This window comes from Antechinus flavipes, chromosome 4 (genome assembly GCF_016432865.1).
Source record: "Antechinus flavipes isolate AdamAnt ecotype Samford, QLD, Australia chromosome 4, AdamAnt_v2, whole genome shotgun sequence".
Lineage (NCBI taxonomy): Eukaryota > Metazoa > Chordata > Mammalia > Dasyuromorphia > Dasyuridae > Antechinus > Antechinus flavipes.
This window is the reverse complement of record NC_067401.1, coordinates 443,650,172-443,669,040: the sequence shown is the minus strand read 5'-3', so window position 1 is coordinate 443,669,040 and position 18,869 is coordinate 443,650,172. Positions and strand designations below refer to the sequence as shown.

The following is an 18,869-nucleotide window of genomic DNA, read 5'->3' as shown; positions in this document are numbered from 1 at the left end:
TTACTGTTGTTAACATTTATATAATGCTTACTATACAGCAGGCACTGGACTTTACAAGTATTATCTCGTTTTAATACTCTCATAACAACCCTGGGAGTTAGGTGCTATTATTATCATTTCTGCTTTACAGATTTAGAAACTGAGGCAAACAGTTGTAAGGTGACTTGCCCAGGCCAAATCTAAATTTAGGTCTCTCTGATTCAACGCCCAGAACTAAACCCACTGTAATTTACGGATGAAAAAGTTGGGACCCAAAGGAGTCTGAAGTAGGGGTCCTCAAACTACAGCCCGCCGACCAGATGCGGCAGCTGAGGACGATTATCCCCCTCCCCCAGGGCTATCAAGTTTCTTTATTTAAAGGCCCACAAAAAAAAAAAAAAGTTTTTGTTTTTCCTATAGTTCGGCCCTCCAACAGTCTGAGGGACAGGGAACTGGCCCCCTATTTAAAAAGTTTGGGGACCCCTGGTTTGGGCGGAAACTAGCAAATGGAAACTCATCAGGGATAATGGTGGCACAGCTTTGCAAGCTTTTTTTCAGGTTTTTTACAAAACCCTAAGTTCCTAAGTATAAGATGAGGGGGACCATCGTTAGTTTCAGAAGACAAAAAACTCAGCCAGTGCAACCTTGAGCAGCATCGAGAAAGTTCGCCAGGAAGAGGGCACGCGGTGGGCATCACACCTCCCTTCGGGCTGCCAGCACCAGCTTCACGTCCAGGCTCCGAGCCCTACCAGTCATCCACGAGATCACCAGTGGAGGAGGCTGACCTCACGCTGCAGCTGTGCATGCCCCGGGGAGCCCAGAAACCGACCCTTCCTCTCAAAGAGGAGGACCCCGAGGCCCCGAATGGTTCTCCCGGAATGACCCCCGCCCCCCGGCCTCGGGCACCTTTCGTTGCTGCTGCTTCCAGCGTACAAACATGAAGTGGCGCCGCTGCTTGTTCTTGATCTCCGAGATGCTGAAGCCCGGCGGGAAGGCCACAGGCCGCGGCTGGGGCGCCTCCGGGGCTGCACTTCTCGTCTCCCCATCCCCGGGGTCATCCCGAGGGGCCTCGGCCGCAGCTTTCCGCTTTGCGCCCCGCCGGTCCTCGCTTTCGCCTCCGGTTTCCCCGCTGCGCGCCATGCCGAGGCCTCCGGTGTGTGGATACGACGGTTTGTACTTCCGCTTCCGGCTCCGGCCCGCTGTGCACTTCCGGGTCACGACCTTTGCTCTGGGACTTGGAGATCAGGAGAGGAGGAGCAAAGGGGGAGGAGAAGGAGAAGGGAGGGAGAAAGAAGGAGAGAAAAGAAGGGGAGGGCAGGTGGGAAAAAAAAGAGGAAGGAGCAGAGAAAAGATAAGTGAAGGGGAACAGAGGGGGCTGAAGGAAGGGGGAAGAAGGAGCAGGACGGGATGGAGGAAAAAAGTGGAGACGAAAGTGAGAGATGGGAAAGTTGGGAGAAGGAAGGGGAAAAGAAGGGAATGGAGAATTGAAAGAAAGGGAAGGGGGGAAGGAGAAAGGGAGAGAAAAATGGGGAGAGGGAGAAGAGAAGGATGGAGGGGGCTTTGGAGGGAGGACGAGATTCAAAACGGAGAAAGGGGGAGGGGAAAATAAAGCAGAAAGTGGGGAGAGAAGGTTGGGAGAGGGGCCAGTTGTGTTGGGTTGGATGCTGCGTTCTGCCTCTGGCCAAGTCCCAGTTCCCTGGGCGCTTACTTTTCTCCTTTACAACAAAAGGAGGCAGAACAGTGTCTAGAATCCAGATTACCCCTCGGGATAGCTCTTGTAAATCCATAGTCCTGGCATCTCAGGCCATCTAGTCCCAAGGATAGCTCTCAGTTATTAACAACTGTTAAGCATCAAGTGGAAGATTTCAGAAAGACTTGGACAGAGTAACATGAAGGGATGCAAAGTGAAGTGAGTAGAACCAGAAGAACATTGTACACAACAAGATGATGTGATCCCCTTTTCAACATGGAGGTGATTCAGGCCAGTTCCAATAGATTTATGACAGAAAGAGCCATCCACATCCAGAAAGGAATTATGTAGCCTGAATGTGGATGGAAGCATAGTATTTTCACCTTTTTTTGTTTGCTTGTTTTTTGTTTTCTTTCTCACTTTTTAAATCTCATTTTTCTTGTGTAGCGTGATAATTGTGAAAAAATATATAGAAGAATTGCTTATGTTTAACATATATTTGATCACTTGCTGTCTAAGGGAGGAGGTGGGGGAAGGAAGAGAGAAAAATTGATACACAAGATTTTACATATATTTTAGCAATAAAAGGCTAAAACAAAAAGCAGTCATTTATGGTCAGCACTACTAGACAAAATGGAATTATCTCTGCCCTCTAATATGGTTGATAATGCTGGGTTTGCACGACATGATGGTAGACACCAAAAGCTGGAGTTCAGTCCTGTGAAGAATTCACAATGACCATTCTCTTTAGCAAAAGGTAGATTTATTTAGAGGAATAGTTTACAGACAAAATGGAGGGATATAATAGACACTGAAAAGGATAAATATGAAATAGAGTGAGAGAGCATATGAAAGACAAGCTCCTCAGTGGAACCCTCAGTTAGGAGAAAGGGAGCACCCCATGAGGTTGGGGCATGCCCTTAGCTGCCAGGCTAAATCAGGAAAGGGATTTAGCATCCTAAAAATGTTAGTTATAAGATAAGTGAGGTTGGCAAGCATAGTAGAGTTAGGGGAGATACCATGCAGCATGGGGGAAGGGGAAAGAGAAAGACACCATAATTGTAACACCAATTGAAGTGGGCTAAATTCCAAAAGGATTTAGCAAAGAATCAGGAGCAAGAAGATAGGAAAAAAGTTAGAGAGATCAGAGCTTCATGTTACTTATTTGCTAATTTTCTGGCTCACAGGTAGGTTTGAGGGGTGGTTTATTCACTATTGTCTCAGAAACTTGGTTATCTCTGATCAACAGATTGCCTGTCTGACAATTAGCAATGTTTGTAGGGCTATACTATAGTATTTCCAAGCCTGGGAAACTTTAAAATCATTGACAGATTGTTAGAACAATAGTACGCCTAAAATCTGGGGGCCTTAGGATTATGCTACATTTCTCCTAGAAGCTGTACCCTATCATCTGTAACACCTTTAATATGATATAAACATATATGTGATTTCTACTGGTGACATAGGTTCAAGTACTGCTTATTCAGCTGGTTTGCTGCTTTTATCCATAATTGAAGGAAATGCTAAGTTTCAGTTAGAAGTTAGTGTAAATAAAGATGTACCTTTTGTCATCCAAGTTCACTATACTCCTTGAAATCTACCTACAGACCCCATATTAAGAACCCCTGCCATAGACCTTGCCTCATTGGATTGTTGTGGGACCACAAACACTAGCTACTGTTAAAAGTCTGCCTATTTACTTTACATCTTTCCTTTTGGGGGCTCTGGAACCCATGAAATAAGTTCCACAATGTAAAAGTACAAACAAGTTTCTGACCTAGATCTGCTTCAGAAAATTTGATCCATTATTTCCTGGAGTGTGTTCCTAACTGCCACAAAATAATTCTAAAGACACAGGATGAATCCTTTTCATGGGAATCAGGGTTAAGCAATTTTTATGTTGGCAGGTTTACTGATTCACAAGCAACATGATGATAAATGTAGCTTTTGTCTAACTCTTTAAAATGTCAGGAAGCAGCAGAAGATTGAATTGCGCCATATAGTTTATTGACTACAATTACAAGAGTAGCCCAATTGATCTATGATGTGTCCCTGCTTCCCTGGAGATATATTTCCTGAGCTTCTATTAGTAGGCAATAGTGGAAAGGACTAGTCTTACAACTATAAGACCTGGATTTGAATTCTAGTTCTAATGCTCTAATCCTGGAAGAGTCACTTAACCTCTCTAAAGAAATCTCAGTTTCCTCTTCTATAAACTAGTATAATGATATTACTTGCTTCAGGTTTTTTGTTTGTTTTTTGGGATTTTTTTTTTTGGTAAGTAAAGCACTTTGTAAATATCAAAGTGTCATGTAAATGTTAGTTATTGTCATTATTATGTGTGTAACATTATTATGTATATTATTATTTTGTGGAATTACTCTTGTAATGGGTGCAAAAACCTGGATGGAGTCTACAAATCTCAAAAGATGTCAGTGAATAGATTTTAAAGGGTCCATGAAATTTCTTTAATGTTTTTGAAAACTATTTTAACATAATTGATTTCTTTTGGAATCCTATGTATTCATTTATAAAATATATAGAGAATTGACTCAAATTTATAAGAATGCAAGCCATTCTCCAATTGATAAATGGTCAAAGGATATGAACAAATGATTTTCAGATAAAGAAATTAAAACCATTTCTAGTCATATGAAAAAATGCTCTAAATCACTATTGATCAAAGAAGTGCAGATTAAGACAATTCTAAGGTACCACCACACAACTCTCAGATTGGCTGAGATGACAGAAAAAGATAATGATAAATGTTGGAGGGGATGTGGGAAAATTGGGACACTAATACATTGTTGGTGGAATTGTGAACTGATCCAGCCATTCTGGAGAGCAATGTGGAACTATGCCCAAAGGGCTACAAAATTGAGCATACCCTTTGATACAGCAATGTTTTTCCTGGACCTGGATCCCAAAGAGATCATAAAAAAGAGAAAGGGACCCACATGTGCAAAAATATTTGTAGTAGCCCTTTTAGTAGTAAAAAGGAATTGGAAACTGAGCAGATGCCCATCAGTTGGAAAATAGCTAAGTTACGGTGTATGAATGTTATAGAATATTATTGTTCTGTAAGAAATGATCAGGAATATGATTTCAAAGAGTCTTGGGGAGACTTACATGAACTGATGCTAAGTGAAGTGAGTAGAACCAAGAGAACATTGTACACAGCAACAACAAAATTATGACAATCAATTCTGATAGATGCGTCTCTTTTCAACAGTGAAGTGATTCACGCCAAGTCCAGTGGTGGAGAGAGCCATCTGCATCCAGAAAGAGGAACTGAATGTGGATCACAATATAGTATTTTCACCTTTTTTGTTGTTGTTTGCTTGCATTTTGTTTTTCTTTCTCATTTTTTTCCTTTTTGATCTGATTTTTTTTGGTGCAGCATGATAATTGTGGAAATATATATAGAAGAATTGCACATGTTTAACATATATTGGATTACTTGCTGTTTAGGGAGGGGATGAGAAGGGAGGAAGAAAAAATTTGGAACACAAGGTTTTGCAAAGATGAATGTTGAAAAATCTCTTTGCATATATTTTGAAAATAAAAAGCCATTATTAATAAAAAAGAAGTCCTATGTGTTTTATTTCTACATTTTAAAATTATTCTGAGAAGGAATCCATAGGTTTCAGCAGATTGCCAAAAGAGTCCATAAACCAAAAGAAGTTTCCATTCTCTAAGGAATTGTTGAAGGCTGTTATTTTATTTTCAAAACATCTAAACATTTTGACTTAGGATATGAGAAAAAATTTAATTTAGTAGATCAAAGAATTCCAGGACTTAAGTTTTAAAAAGAAATTTGGGAATCAGTCTGATACCCACATTTTATAGATGAAGAAACCAAGGTTCAGAGACAGATTCAAAACCATTCAGCTAGTTGGGAACAGAATCAGGATTTAAACCTAAGTCTTCTCATATAATATTCTTTCTGATGAGATTTTGGTGTACTACTATCTCAAGGGATTTGCAGAATCTTTTTCAGAACTGCTCTTTTACCTTAAGCATTTCCTTGGCGTTCAACTCTCATTTGCTGTAGATGTGCTTCAACCACTCCCCAATAAACTATCTCAGCAAATAGGCTAAATTAGGTGAAGGGTAACCCACAAATCTTGAAATTCTTGGTGAATTAGGAGAGTATCTACCCTGAGCATGTGACAATTGCTCCTGGCAGAATGAGTGATTGAGAACAATTTGTTCTAATGGCTATGAAAGCAACTAAAGTAGGCTTTCAGGGTTAATCACTGCATCCCAGGCCATCACAGGTTGTCTTATCTTTTGTCTTAACACTGAACCTTGATAATTCTAGAAGAGAAATTACTACTAATGACTTTGTGCAACTCTGACTCATTTAAATCACCTATAAGTCAAGACATCATCCACAATGCCATTGGGTCTCTTCAAGATGAAGGGCAAACAACTCTGCTACACAATAAGGTTGGTTTCTTATATTTTTCTGAGGAACTATCTAAAAGAAATTGTTCAAATACCCTCCATAAATATTCACAATGTCAATAAAAACCTGGAAAATGGAATGAAGATAAAAAATTTAAATTGATAATTTTAATTGTTAGGAAGTTTTCATTCTAGCAGGTCTAATGTTGGTTCTTTTCAGCTTTTATTCACTGCTCTACATTCTGACTTTTAGAGCTAAGCAGGGTAAGCCTAAACTGTCTTCCATGTGGCTGACCTTTCACATACTAAAGATAGCACTCATGTTAGCCCTCCCCATTACAATGTCTTATTTTTTCCTGGTTAAACATCACTTCAGCCATCCCTCATTGGTCATGATGACATGACCTCAAGACCCTTTACCATCCTAGTTATCTAATGCTTTCCAACTTATGTTCTCCCTAAAATGTGCTCCTCTCCAAATCGACCTATTATAGCTGCGATGGTCTGTCTTGGACATAGTACAACAGGACAATCCCTTTCCTATTCTTGAAAACTACCAAATGTCCCTTAAGGACTCCTAAAATCATAATAGTTTTGGAAACTGCTATACTGCAGGATTGACTTCATTTGAACTTCTAGATTACTAAAACACCCAGATCTTTTTCAGATGAAATAGTACTTATCCATAGATCTTCATAGAATTGTCATAGAATCCCTCCATAGAATCTTCATATTTCAAGGTGGAAAGGGCCTTAGAAGTCTAGACAAGTCTTTCATTTTATAGACAATCCCCTTAGGTCTCCTTAGCTATTTCATTGCTATCATCAATAAAAGCCAGACCTTCTCATTTGATTTTCCTTACAGGCAGCAATATTCTTTCCACTAATTGGGGGAAAATTATATTTGTAGTGACAGATGGATGACAAGTGATCTGTAAGGTCTTTTATCCTGGCGAAGGATTCTTCAGAAAGACAGAAAACTCCTGTCCTATACTAAAGTTGATCCCAGTTGCTCAGGCTTGTAAAACTGATTCATTGTAATCAGAAAGATGGCAAAAATAACTGATGCCCATGTTTTTTCTATAGGTATCTACATGGCATTCTGACTTCTAGAAAGTAAATGAATCATCAGATTCTGCACTTTGCAAATCATCCAATTATGCAGTGTTATACTTTTTTTGTTCTTTGGGAAGGGTAAGGAAATGATATCTCTCAGTATTTGAAATGCTGTCATATGGTAAAAAGAGGGATTTGATGTGTTCTTTATGGTCCTAAAAGATAGAATTGGGGTTAATGGATGGAAGTTGTAAAAAAGACAATTTAAAACCTGACATAAGTAAAAATTAGGTCAATCTATAGGCTTCCTTGGGAAGTGAAGGGTTCCCCTAGAAATCTTTGATAACTATTTGTTAGGTATGCCATTGAGAAGAGCCTTGTTTAGTGTCTGGATTGGACTATATATGACTACTGAGAACCTTTGAGCTCTGAATTCTTGGATACAGAGAAATTAGGTGCTCAAAAGTCATATGGGGGGAGTATAATAGAGGTTTGAGAGTAAAGAATTTGTAGTTCAGTGGGATAAACACTCTCTTATAGCTCTGCAGGGGATTTGGATGATCATGATATTTGAATAAGAAAAGTAACTTGAATCATCCTTGGAAGCTTTTAAAGAAATATCTTTGAGAGAGTCTACTGAGAAGAAAGAATTCAGAAATGGCATCCCAACTCCACCTGTGATCTAATTAGGAAAAAAAAAATCTAACTAGAAAGTATCAACAGCAGAGGGACAAGAGCCACAGAAAAAGCTGAAGTTAGGGCAATCCTAAAGTGAGGAAAGATTGAAGTGGACCAGTGAGCTTCTATAGACATCTTGGAATTATACATATGAGTTGATTAAGATCTATATTGTTGCAAGAAGTACACAAACCAATGTAGTCACAGATTCCCTGAAGTGTGTATTAGAGTATCCACAGTGTATAGCATCATGCCTTGCAGACAACAGGTACTTAATAAGTTTACTGAATTACACTAAACTTTGTAGATTAGATAGAATAAAGTTTATTACCACCATTTTTAACTAGGAAAAAACTAGGGAAAAATTGGGCAATAGTTTTCTTTTAGTTTTGTCTCTCCCTTATTTTAATTATCAAGACTATAATCATATCACAACAGGAATTTGGTAGTATCCAACCTATTCCAACTTTCTCTCCCCACAAACCACTTATGTAATTTTCAAACTAATTTTCTTCTAATGATCAAAAAAATTCACTTGCTTTAAATCTAGCTGGTTCTGAGGTTCTTTGAGAATTCATTTAATATGCTATTTGAATAAGTATAAACGTAAAATCTTATACTGATTTCAATGAGGCAGCATAATGATAAATACAAGACTCAAAGGATATATAAAAAGATAGAAAAAAACATAAATTCAACAAGGTTAAACTGTATATATTTTTATATGACAAGACAGTATTTGTAATTCTCAACCACTTTATAATTATAACGGCAATTAGAAGTATATGTAGTCAGAAGGTATAGATATCAGGTGAGTGTGATGGCATGAATACAAAATAAAATGTTGAAAAAGAAAATTGCATTGGAAGAAGGATGAGGAGATTGAATGGGGTAAATTATCCTACATAAAAGTGGCATAAGTAGTTGTTATAATGGAGTGTCAGACAAAGCTTAAAACTTATTGTTACTAAAATTGGTTCAAAGGGAATAACACATACATATACACAAAATTGGGTATAGAAATATATCTTATAAGGAAGTAAAAAAGGACAAGGAGTGTCCTATTACTATTATGTTACTATTAAAATAAGAGAAATCATATAAAATACTTGGGAATCTACCTTCCAAGTCAAATTCAGGAACTGCATGAATATAACTACAAAACACTTTTCACACTCAAAAAAGAGCATGGAGAGATAAAAGGGAGTATATATTGGAGAAGGTGGTGATCAGAACTAAAACATTTGAGAAAAAGAAAAGGGTAGGGTGAGAGAGAGAGAGAGAGAGAGGATAAACAAGTAAAAAGTAGCATGATAAATACAAAATTATAACTATAAATGTAAATGGAATGAACTCATTCAAAAAAAAAAAAAAGATGTGCATAGTAGAATGGATTTAAAAAACCCAGAATCCTACAATATGTTGTGTACAAGAAACACATTTGAAACAGAGAGATGAACATGGCAAAAATAAAGGACTGGAACATCAGTAAAATAGAAAAACTCATATCAATGAATTGGGCATGCAACAACAACAACAACAAAAAAAAAAAAAAACTAGAAAATTTGATTTAAAAAAGGAAAAAAGAAAACCAAATTACTACATCAAATATGTAAGAGGTGAATTCACCAATGAAGAGGAAATTAAAATAATTATTAGGAGCTATTTTGTCCAATTATATGCAAATAAATTTGACACTCTAAATGAAATGAATGAATTATCTACAAAAATACAAACTAACTAGATTAACAAGTTATTTCTGTTAATTTTATTTAATTACTAAATAACCCAATCAAAGAAAGAGAAATAGAACAAGCCATCAATGAACTCATTAAGAAAAAAATCCCCAGGACCAGATGGATTCACAATTGAATTCTAGTAATCATATAAAGAATAATTCGTCCTGATACTATATAAACTATTTGGAAAAAATAGGGTAAGAAGGAGGATAAGTAGGACTCCCACTAAATTCTTTTTACAGCAAAAATATAGTGCTGATATCTAAACCAGGAAGACTCAAAACAGAGAAAGAAAATTATAGATCAATTTCCCTAATGAATATCGATGCAAAACACTTATTAAATACAATTATAGCAAAGAGATTACAAAATATTCAGAAAATTATCAGCATAATTGACCATATCAATAACAAAACTAACAGAAATCATATAATTATCTTAAGATACAGAAAAAAGCTTTTGATGAAATCTAGCATCCATTCCTATTAAAAATACTAGAGAGCACAGAAATAAATGGAGCTTAGCTTTATAATAGTTTTCTAAAACCATCAGCAAGTATTTTCTGCAATGGAGTTATCTCCATTGATAGGGTTGTTAGGAGTCTTCCCAATGCAACCAAGGATGAAGCAAACATGTCTATTATCACCCTTATTATTTAATATTGTACTAGAAATGTTAGCTATAGCAACAAGAGAAGAAGAAGAAATTAAAGGAAATAGAATAGGCAATAAGAAAATAAAATTATGACTCTTTCCTGATGGCTTGGTGTTATACTTAGAAAATCCTGGAAAGTCAACTAAAAAAACTACTTGAAATGTTAATAACTTTAGCAAAGTTGAAGGATACAAAATAAGCCCACATAAATCACCAGCATTCTATATTATCAAATAGTCCAGCAGAAAAAAATAAAAGGAGAAATTCCAATAAAAATAATAATAAATCATATAAAATACTTGGGAATCTACCTTCCAAGTCAAATTCAGGAACTACATGAATATAACTACAAAACACTTTTCACAAAAAATAAAGTCAGACCTATAATTAGAAAAATATTAATTGCTAATGGATAGGCTGAGCCAATATAATAAAAATGATTCTACCTAAATGAATCAATTTATTCAGTACCATACCAATCAAACTGCCAAAAATGTTTTATAGAATTAAGAAAAATAAGAAGATACATCTGGAAGAACAAAAGCTCAAAGATATCAAAGGAATTAATGAAAGAAATGTAAAAGATGATTTAAGCACACCAGATCTCAAACAGTATCATAAAATGATAATTATCAAAACAATCTGATATTGACCAAGAAAGAGAGGGACATATCAGTGAAATAAATTAGGTTCAAAAATTCATTATAGTAAATGACCATAGTAATCTAGTATATGATAAACCCAAAGATCCAAGTGTTTGGAACAAAAATTCATTATTGGACAAAAAATATGGTAGAAACTAGATATAGATCAACATCTCATACTGTATATGAAAATAAGGTCAAAATGGATACATAATTTACCAATAAAGGGCGATTACATACGCAAATTAAGAGAGCATGGGATAGTTTATGAAATTTATACATAAAAAGAATTTAGGACCAAAGAACATAAAGAGAACATTACAAAATATAATCACAACCACAAAATGTAACGTAGATCATTTTGATTATATAAAATTAAAAAGTTTTTGCACAAATAAAACCAGTGCAACCAAAATTATAAGGAAAGTAGAAAACTGGGAGAGGGTTAGAATTTTTCCCACAAGCACCTCTGATAAAGTCCTCATTTCTCAAATATATAGAGAACTGAGTCAGATTTATAAAAATAGAAGTTATTCACCATTTGAGAAGTGGTCAAAGGATATGGGCAGGTACTTTTTAGACAAAGAAATCAACGTTATCTATAGTCAGATGAAAAAAAAAATGTTCTAAATTACCATCAAAGGGGCAGCTAGGTGGTGCTGTGGGTAGAGTATCAGCCCTGAAGTCAGGAGGACCTGAGTTCAAATCTGGTCTCAGACACTAAATACATCTTGGCTGTGTGATCCTGGGCAAGTCACTTAACCCCTGATTGCCTCAGCAAAAAGAAAAAAAAATCACTATCAGAGAAATTAAAATTAAAACAATTCTGAGAAGCCATATCTATAAGAGTACCTATATGAACAAAAAAACATTTACCCAGAAAATTTGGATTTTGGAAGGGGTATAGGAAAAGTGGGTTTTGCATTGTTGGTGGAGTTGTAAACTGACCCAACCATCTGGAGAGAAATTTGGGACTATGCCCTAAGGACGATAAATCTGTGTATATTCTTTGATCTAGCAATATCACTGCTTTCTAGCGATATCATTGCTAGGTATATATTCCAGAGATCTTCAAAAAAAGGGAAAGGACCTATAAAAATATTTATAGCAGCTCTTTTTGTAGTGGCTAAGAATTGGAAATCAAAGGGATGTCTATCTATTAAGGAATGGCTAAACAAATTATGGTATAAGATTGTAAAGGAATATTAATGTGCTATAAAAAATGACAAGCAGGATGATTTCAGAAAAACCTGGAAAGACTTACATGAACAGATACTTAGTGAAGTAAACAGAACCAAGAAAATGTTGTACACAATAACAATATTATTTGATGAAGAATTGTGAATGACTTAGCTATTGTCAGCAATACAATGATACAATACAATACAATGCCAAAGTACTAAGGATGAAGCATATTTTCTGACTCCAGAGAAAGAACTAATATTGACTGAATACAGACTTTTTTTTAAAATAACTTTTTATTGATAGAATCCATGCCAGGGTAATTTTTTACAGCATTATCCCTTGCATTCACTTCTGTTCCGATTTTTCCCCTCCCTCCCTCCACCCTCTCCCCCAGATGGCAAGCAGTCCTTTACATGTTGAATAGGTTACAGTATATCCTAGATACAATATATGTGTGCAGAACTGAACAGTTTTCTTGTTGCACAGGGAGAATTGAATTCAGAAGGTATAAATAACCCGGGAAGAAAAACAAAAATGCAAGCAGTTTATATTCATTTCCCAGTGTTATTTCTTTGGGTGTAGCTGCTTCTGTCCATCTTTGATCAATTGAAACTGAATTAGCTCTCTTTATTGAAGAGATCCACTTCCATCAGAATACATCCTCAAACAGTATCGTTGTTGAGGTATATAATGATCTCCTGGTTCTGCTCATTTCACTTAGCATCAGTTCATGTAAGTCTCGCCAGTCTTCTCTGTATTCATCCCGCTGGTCATTCCTTACAGAAGAGTAATATTCCATAACATTCATATACCCCAATTTACTCAACCATTCTCCAATTGATGGGTATCCATTCATTTTCCAGCTTCTAGCCACTACAAATAGGGCTGCCACAAACATTTTGGCACATACAGGTCCCTTTCCCTTCTTTAGTATCTCTTTGGGGTACAAGCCCAGTAGAAACACTGCTAGATCAAAGGATATGCATAGTTTGATAGCTTTTTGAGCATAGTTCCAAATTGTTCTCCAGAATGGCTGGATGTGTTCACAATTTCACCGACAATGTATCAGTGTCCCTGCTTTCCCACATCCCCTCCAAAATTCCACATTATCTTTCCCTGTCACTCTAGCCAATCTGACAGGTGTGTAGGAGTATCTCAGAGTTGCCTTAATTTGCATTTCTCTGATTAATAATGAATTGGAGCATATTTTCATATGTCTATAAATAGTTTCAATTTCTTCTTCTGAGAATTGTCTGTTCATATCCTTTGACCATTTATCAATTGGAGAATGGTTTGATCTGAATACAGACTTAAGCATACTATTTTCTTTCAATTTTTTCTTCAACTCTTACACAAAATGACTAATCTAGAAATGTTTTACATGCACATGCACAACCTATATCTGTTTATATCTCAGGGAGAGAGGAAGGAAAAAAGGAAGTAGGGATGGGTTGAATTTGAAATTCAAAACTTTAAGTAAAAATGTCTAAAAATTGGAAAAAAAAAAAAAGAAGAAGAAGAAACTCCGGACTATGAATAGTAATTGCCCTCTAAGCACTTAGCCTTCAAGTGAGAATTGGAGAAATATCCCTGAAGGCAATGCTACATATTTAAATAATGAATCAATTTACAAAAAATTGATTTAGGGTCAATTGATTTTGGAGAATAAAAAGCATTTTTGTTCTCAAAAATTAATTTTATGATCAAATGAATAAATATGGATCGTCCCAAAAGTCTTAGTGCAGCTTTAAGCTATAAAAACTTAAAAGCAATTAACTTTAGCTATTATGAAACAATTAAAATTTGAACGTGTATCAAGACTTTTGGGCCACCGTTTATTTACTAGGCATTTACTATACCCAAGGAACTAGGCTGTTCACTCTATAAAATATGAACAAATAAAAAAACCCCAAAATCATAGTTTAAGCTTATAGTCTAAGCTTTGAGGAGGTAAGACATAAACATGTGAAAAGTTGTCTGATACAATTTTTAGTTGTTAATACAAGGTGTAGTTCAATCCATATGAGACTCATAATGCCTGCAGCATATAGATCCATAGTCCTAGTAAGAGCAAATTAATATTGTATTTTCTTCCCATCAGTTACCAACAAATACAAACAGAAAGAATCTAGGTCCCTTATTACCTTCAGCTAGCTAAAAACCCACCTTGTAGTGCATCGACTTTACTGTTGCCTTTGGTCAGCTTCTGTAGCAAGTAGATTTAGGAATTAAGTGGACCCAATGGACTTCTGTATTTGCCTTTACTGCTGGAATGCTCACAAATAAATTCAGTTCTCAGCTACCAATATCCAGCAGCATCTACATGTCTCTTTTTCTCAGAGACCTTCTTGTTGTTCAAGGCTTTCCTCAAATGCCACTGAATCCTTGAAACCTTCCCTGATCCAGTTGTTCAAGTCATTTAACTTGTGTTTGCTTCAGTTTCCTCAATTGCAAAATAGGGATAATAATAGCATCTACCTTCCAAGAGTAGTTGTTGGGAAGCTCAAATGAGAGATTTGTAAAGTACTTAGCCCAGTACCTGGCACATAAATAGGCTACATAAATGCTTATGCTCCCAGTTGTTTCTACCTTCTCCTTAAATTGTCTTGAATCCCCCCAAAAAATGGAAACTCATTGAGAACTGCGACTGTTCAGGTTTTTTCCTTATATTTCCAGTGCTGAGAACAAAACTTTGAAGAGTTAGAGTTTAATAAATGTTTATTGAACCAAATAGAATTAAATACTTATTTGTTCCTTTGAGTTGTTTTTAGTGGTTTTTTATTTTACATTTTCTTGTTTTATAGATCTATTAATTTTATGAATGAAATTTTATGAATTTTGGAAGCAAGTGAGACATAAAACCTAATTTTAATAAGGCATCATACTTTTAAAATATTTTTATTTTATTTCTAATTTACAGAATAAAATAAGCATTTCTATAACAGTATCAAAAAAGTTGCACATGAAGTTGCAAATCTATTATGTACAACTTCTTATTCTTTTTAAATACTTTTTTTTCCTCTTCCCTTCTATCCTAGAGATGGCTACCATTAGATTCAAATACAGATACACATATATGCATGTATATAAATATGTAAAATCATTCTATACGTTCTTCCATTTATCAGTTTTTCCTCTAGAGGCAGATAGCATCTTTCTTCATATATCCTTTGTATTTAATTTGGATATTTAAGTATCACATTCCTCACTTGTAACTAGTTATATATACAATCATGCCCAGATTCTTAATCACACTTGTTGGTAGAAGAATAAATTATCAACATAGTTACAATCTCACAGATGCATAAATTTCTGCCTCTATGTTGATGTTCTTTAACAACTCTATGTAGAAATTCAGTAGATTAGAGGCATTGGTCATGATACTTTGTGTATCCAGTGATGCTTCTAGATTGAATACATAAATGATTTCCAGCACTTTAATCTGCTTTTTATTGCTTTTCTTATTAAAAGTTTTCTAAGTCCTTTTTTACATCCTAAACGAGCATAATGCTCCCTAATTGTTGAGTCCTGAGTCATAGCAGCTGGACTTAAAAAAGATCTTCTAAGATTTGGCAGCCCAGAATAAAATATTGACTCAGCAAAACCATCAAGAGTTGGTATAGAAAATACAGGAAGAATTGTTCCAAGTCATCTCTGGCTCCCAATTAATGTTAAGTCAACATTGGTTTAATTTGTTTTGTTGTGGTGCCAAGAGCTTTACTAGTAGGTCAAGGAAAATTGTCAGCGAAGCTACTTTTGCTAAATCCTAATAAAAAGAATGTTCCCATGAAAACAGAGAAGAAACTCAATTTATCCTACTTGACAACTAGGCAGCATTCTAAAGAATTTCTAACATATTGAATCGAATAGTCTTTGCCATGAATATAGTGAGGACTGGGAAGATGGATATCAAACTCAATAGGCTGTGCCCACAAGGAACTTACATTCTGGGTTATTCCTTGATAAGTTGCTTTATAAGGGAAAAGGACCCACAGGTGCAAAAATGTTTGCAGCAGCCCTTTTTATAGTGGCAAGAAACTCCTGAAAACTGAGAGGATGCCCATCAGTTGGAGAATAGCTGAATAAGTTACGGTATATGAATGTTATGGAATATTATTGTTCTATGAGAAATGATCAGAAAGATGATTTCAGAAAAGCTCAGAGAGACTTACATGAACTGATGCCAAGTGAAATGAGCAGAACCAAGAGAACATTGCCCACAGAAACAAGATTTTGTGATGATCAATTCTGATGGACCTGGCTCTTTTCAACAATGTAGTTGTTGTTTCAACAACGAAGTCTATCAATTCTGATAGACTTGTGATGGAGAGAGCCATTTGCATCCAGAAAGAATATCATGGGGATTGAATGAGAATCGTTAAGCATTTTCACCTTTTTTTGGTGTTGTTTGCTTGCTTTTTGTTTTTTTCTTCATTTTTTTTCCTTTTTGATCTGATTTTTTTGTGTGCAACATAATTGTGGAAATATGTATAGAAGAATTGCCCATGTTTAATCTATATTGGATTCCTTACTGTTTAGGGAAGAGGATTGGGATAAGGGAAAGAAAAAATTGGAACATAAGATTTTGCAAGGTGAATGTTGAAAATTATCTTTGCATGTATTTTGAAAATAAAAGTATTATTTTAAAAAAATAAGTTGCTTTATAATTGTCTTCAAATCATTTCATGTGTGAATATCTTATTTCTCCAACTTAATATATTCTGTATGCATTATATAAATATTTTATACACATATATATGAAATTCTTCATTTTAAACATGTGATATTAACACCCAGAGAAAAATAATTTACCCAAGAACATATTACCAATAAGTAGCTGGGTCTGAATTCCAGCATAAGTCCTCACATTTCTTCCCTCTGGAAAAGCAATGCTCTTTACATTGCCTCCTTCCTAGACTATTAGCACTGTGACTACACACAAGGTTAGCTTGCTGGTTTCTGACTAACTTACTATTATTTAGTAATTAAAAACATTTAATCAGAAAGAAATATATCTCAATACAGTTATGGGAATGAAATTCAAATCGACCATCAAAGCTGGCAGGATAGTAATTATTCAGCTGAAATGGAGGAAACTCAATAAAAACTGATCAAAATACTAAATGCAAAACTTGTTTGAAAAAGTCAGTTATCAAAACACTAAATCATAGAATCTTTTAGTGTTAGAGCTAAATAGGACCTTAGAGACTACCTACTCCTAAATCTAAGGAGATTTCCTTATTCTGAAGATAAGAAAATTCAGGCCCAAAGAAAGGAGAGTTGATATACCCAAGTTCACACTGGCCCCTGAAAAAAAAGAAAGCAAAAGCAGTCATTGCATGATAAAGTTGGAACTCTGCATGGGTCATATACTCTTCATGAGGAGTTCACTCACAGTCCACTCTATGATTGTTTTCAGCTATTAAACATCATTAGTGTTGTCTAATTATTGGCACCATAGTCACTGTTATGACTAGGTAAATTCGTGTAATGACTTGTAGAACAAAGAGGTCATTGACAGTTCTTCCCTCTGTGAGACATCATGATCTAAATCTAAAGACTAAATAAAAAGTAAAAAAAATAAATAAATATTTATAATCTGAAAAACTTTGAAATGCTCTAAATATATAATGATCTGTTTTTCTTCTAACATCCTACTTTTACTACAGAAAGCTAGGTACAAGGAAGGAATTAACATCATTTTCAAGGAAGCAAAATTGAAACCCAGAAAGATTAAATATCTTTCTTGATAGAAAAGAATCAATGCAGCTCTGGGATTAAAATCCAAGATGCCTAAATTCTAAACCAATATCTTCTACTCCAAGAGTTTGCAAGCTCTTAAATCAGTATCACATAAGTTTTTATTATTGTGTGTGAGTATCCTAAAAGACCTGCAGAACTGTGGACTGGCTCTATATGCATTTGAAAAGGCTAGGAATGTAATAACAAAGACCTTGCCTTTGGGTTTAGTTCATTTCTGTGCCAGATTCTTTACCCAGTTATTAGAGAAAAGACTTAGTTTAAACATAGTAGATCGCAGAACCTTTAGTTGTTGGTATTTGTGCAAACAATTGCCAGGTTTAAAGATGAAAAAATTCAGGCCCAAAGAAAGGAGAGTTGATTTACCCAAGATCACTCCTTTTATAGAAGATGAGAAAATTCAGGCCCAAAGAAAGGAGAGTTAATTTATCCAAGATCACTCCTTTTATAAAAGATGAGAAAATTCAGGCCCAAAGAAAGGAGAGTTGATTTACCCAAGATCACTCCTTTTATAGAGTGGACTGAGTGAACTCCTTATGAAGAGTATATGACCCATGCAGAGTTCCAATTTTACCATGCAAGTAGCTGAGCCTTCAGAGATGAAAATTTGGGAGGTCCATAGAGTGATCATTATAAATTGAGATGTGATTTCTGAAAATAAGGGACCCAAATCTATAATAAAAAGTTATTATAAATCAATCAATCACTAAAAGATGTTTGAGGCCCCTCAGCATCAGCAGTATAAAGAGCTTCTCTACCTGTGGCCTAACCCTAACCCTAACCCTAACCCTAAATGCCCTAGATGTATGCTCATGAAGTATGTCTTCTTATAGTGTTTGTTTTCATGAGAGAATGCACCCTAAGTCTGAGAAGAAAATGCTTTGTTGTTACTTTAATTACGCCATTTCAATAAACACCTTTTTTTTTTAGAAAAAAAAACTAGTTATGTTTTCTGGCTTATTACTAAAATTAAACACATGAAGGAATGCTCATGAGTTATAATTTTAGGGGATGTGAGCCCTGGTAAGGCCAGTTTGCTATTTGGGAAGGTTTCTCCCATATGCTATAGTAAATT

The 18,869-nt window shown here is 35.4% G+C and overlaps 1 protein-coding gene across 1 annotated transcript in view; it reads right to left on the bottom strand.

Annotated features, from left to right (window-relative positions):
• RPF1 (ribosome production factor 1 homolog) overlaps positions 1 to 1,162 on the bottom strand; it is a 30,903-nt gene extending 29,741 nt beyond the window's left edge. The window contains exon 1 of the mRNA XM_051999190.1: positions 886 to 1,162. Within this exon, the coding sequence (XP_051855150.1) occupies positions 886 to 1,119 (234 nt within the window). The 5' untranslated portion in view covers positions 1,120 to 1,162. The remainder of the gene's footprint in view (positions 1 to 885) is intronic.
• Between the last annotated feature and the right edge of the window lie 17,707 nt (positions 1,163 to 18,869).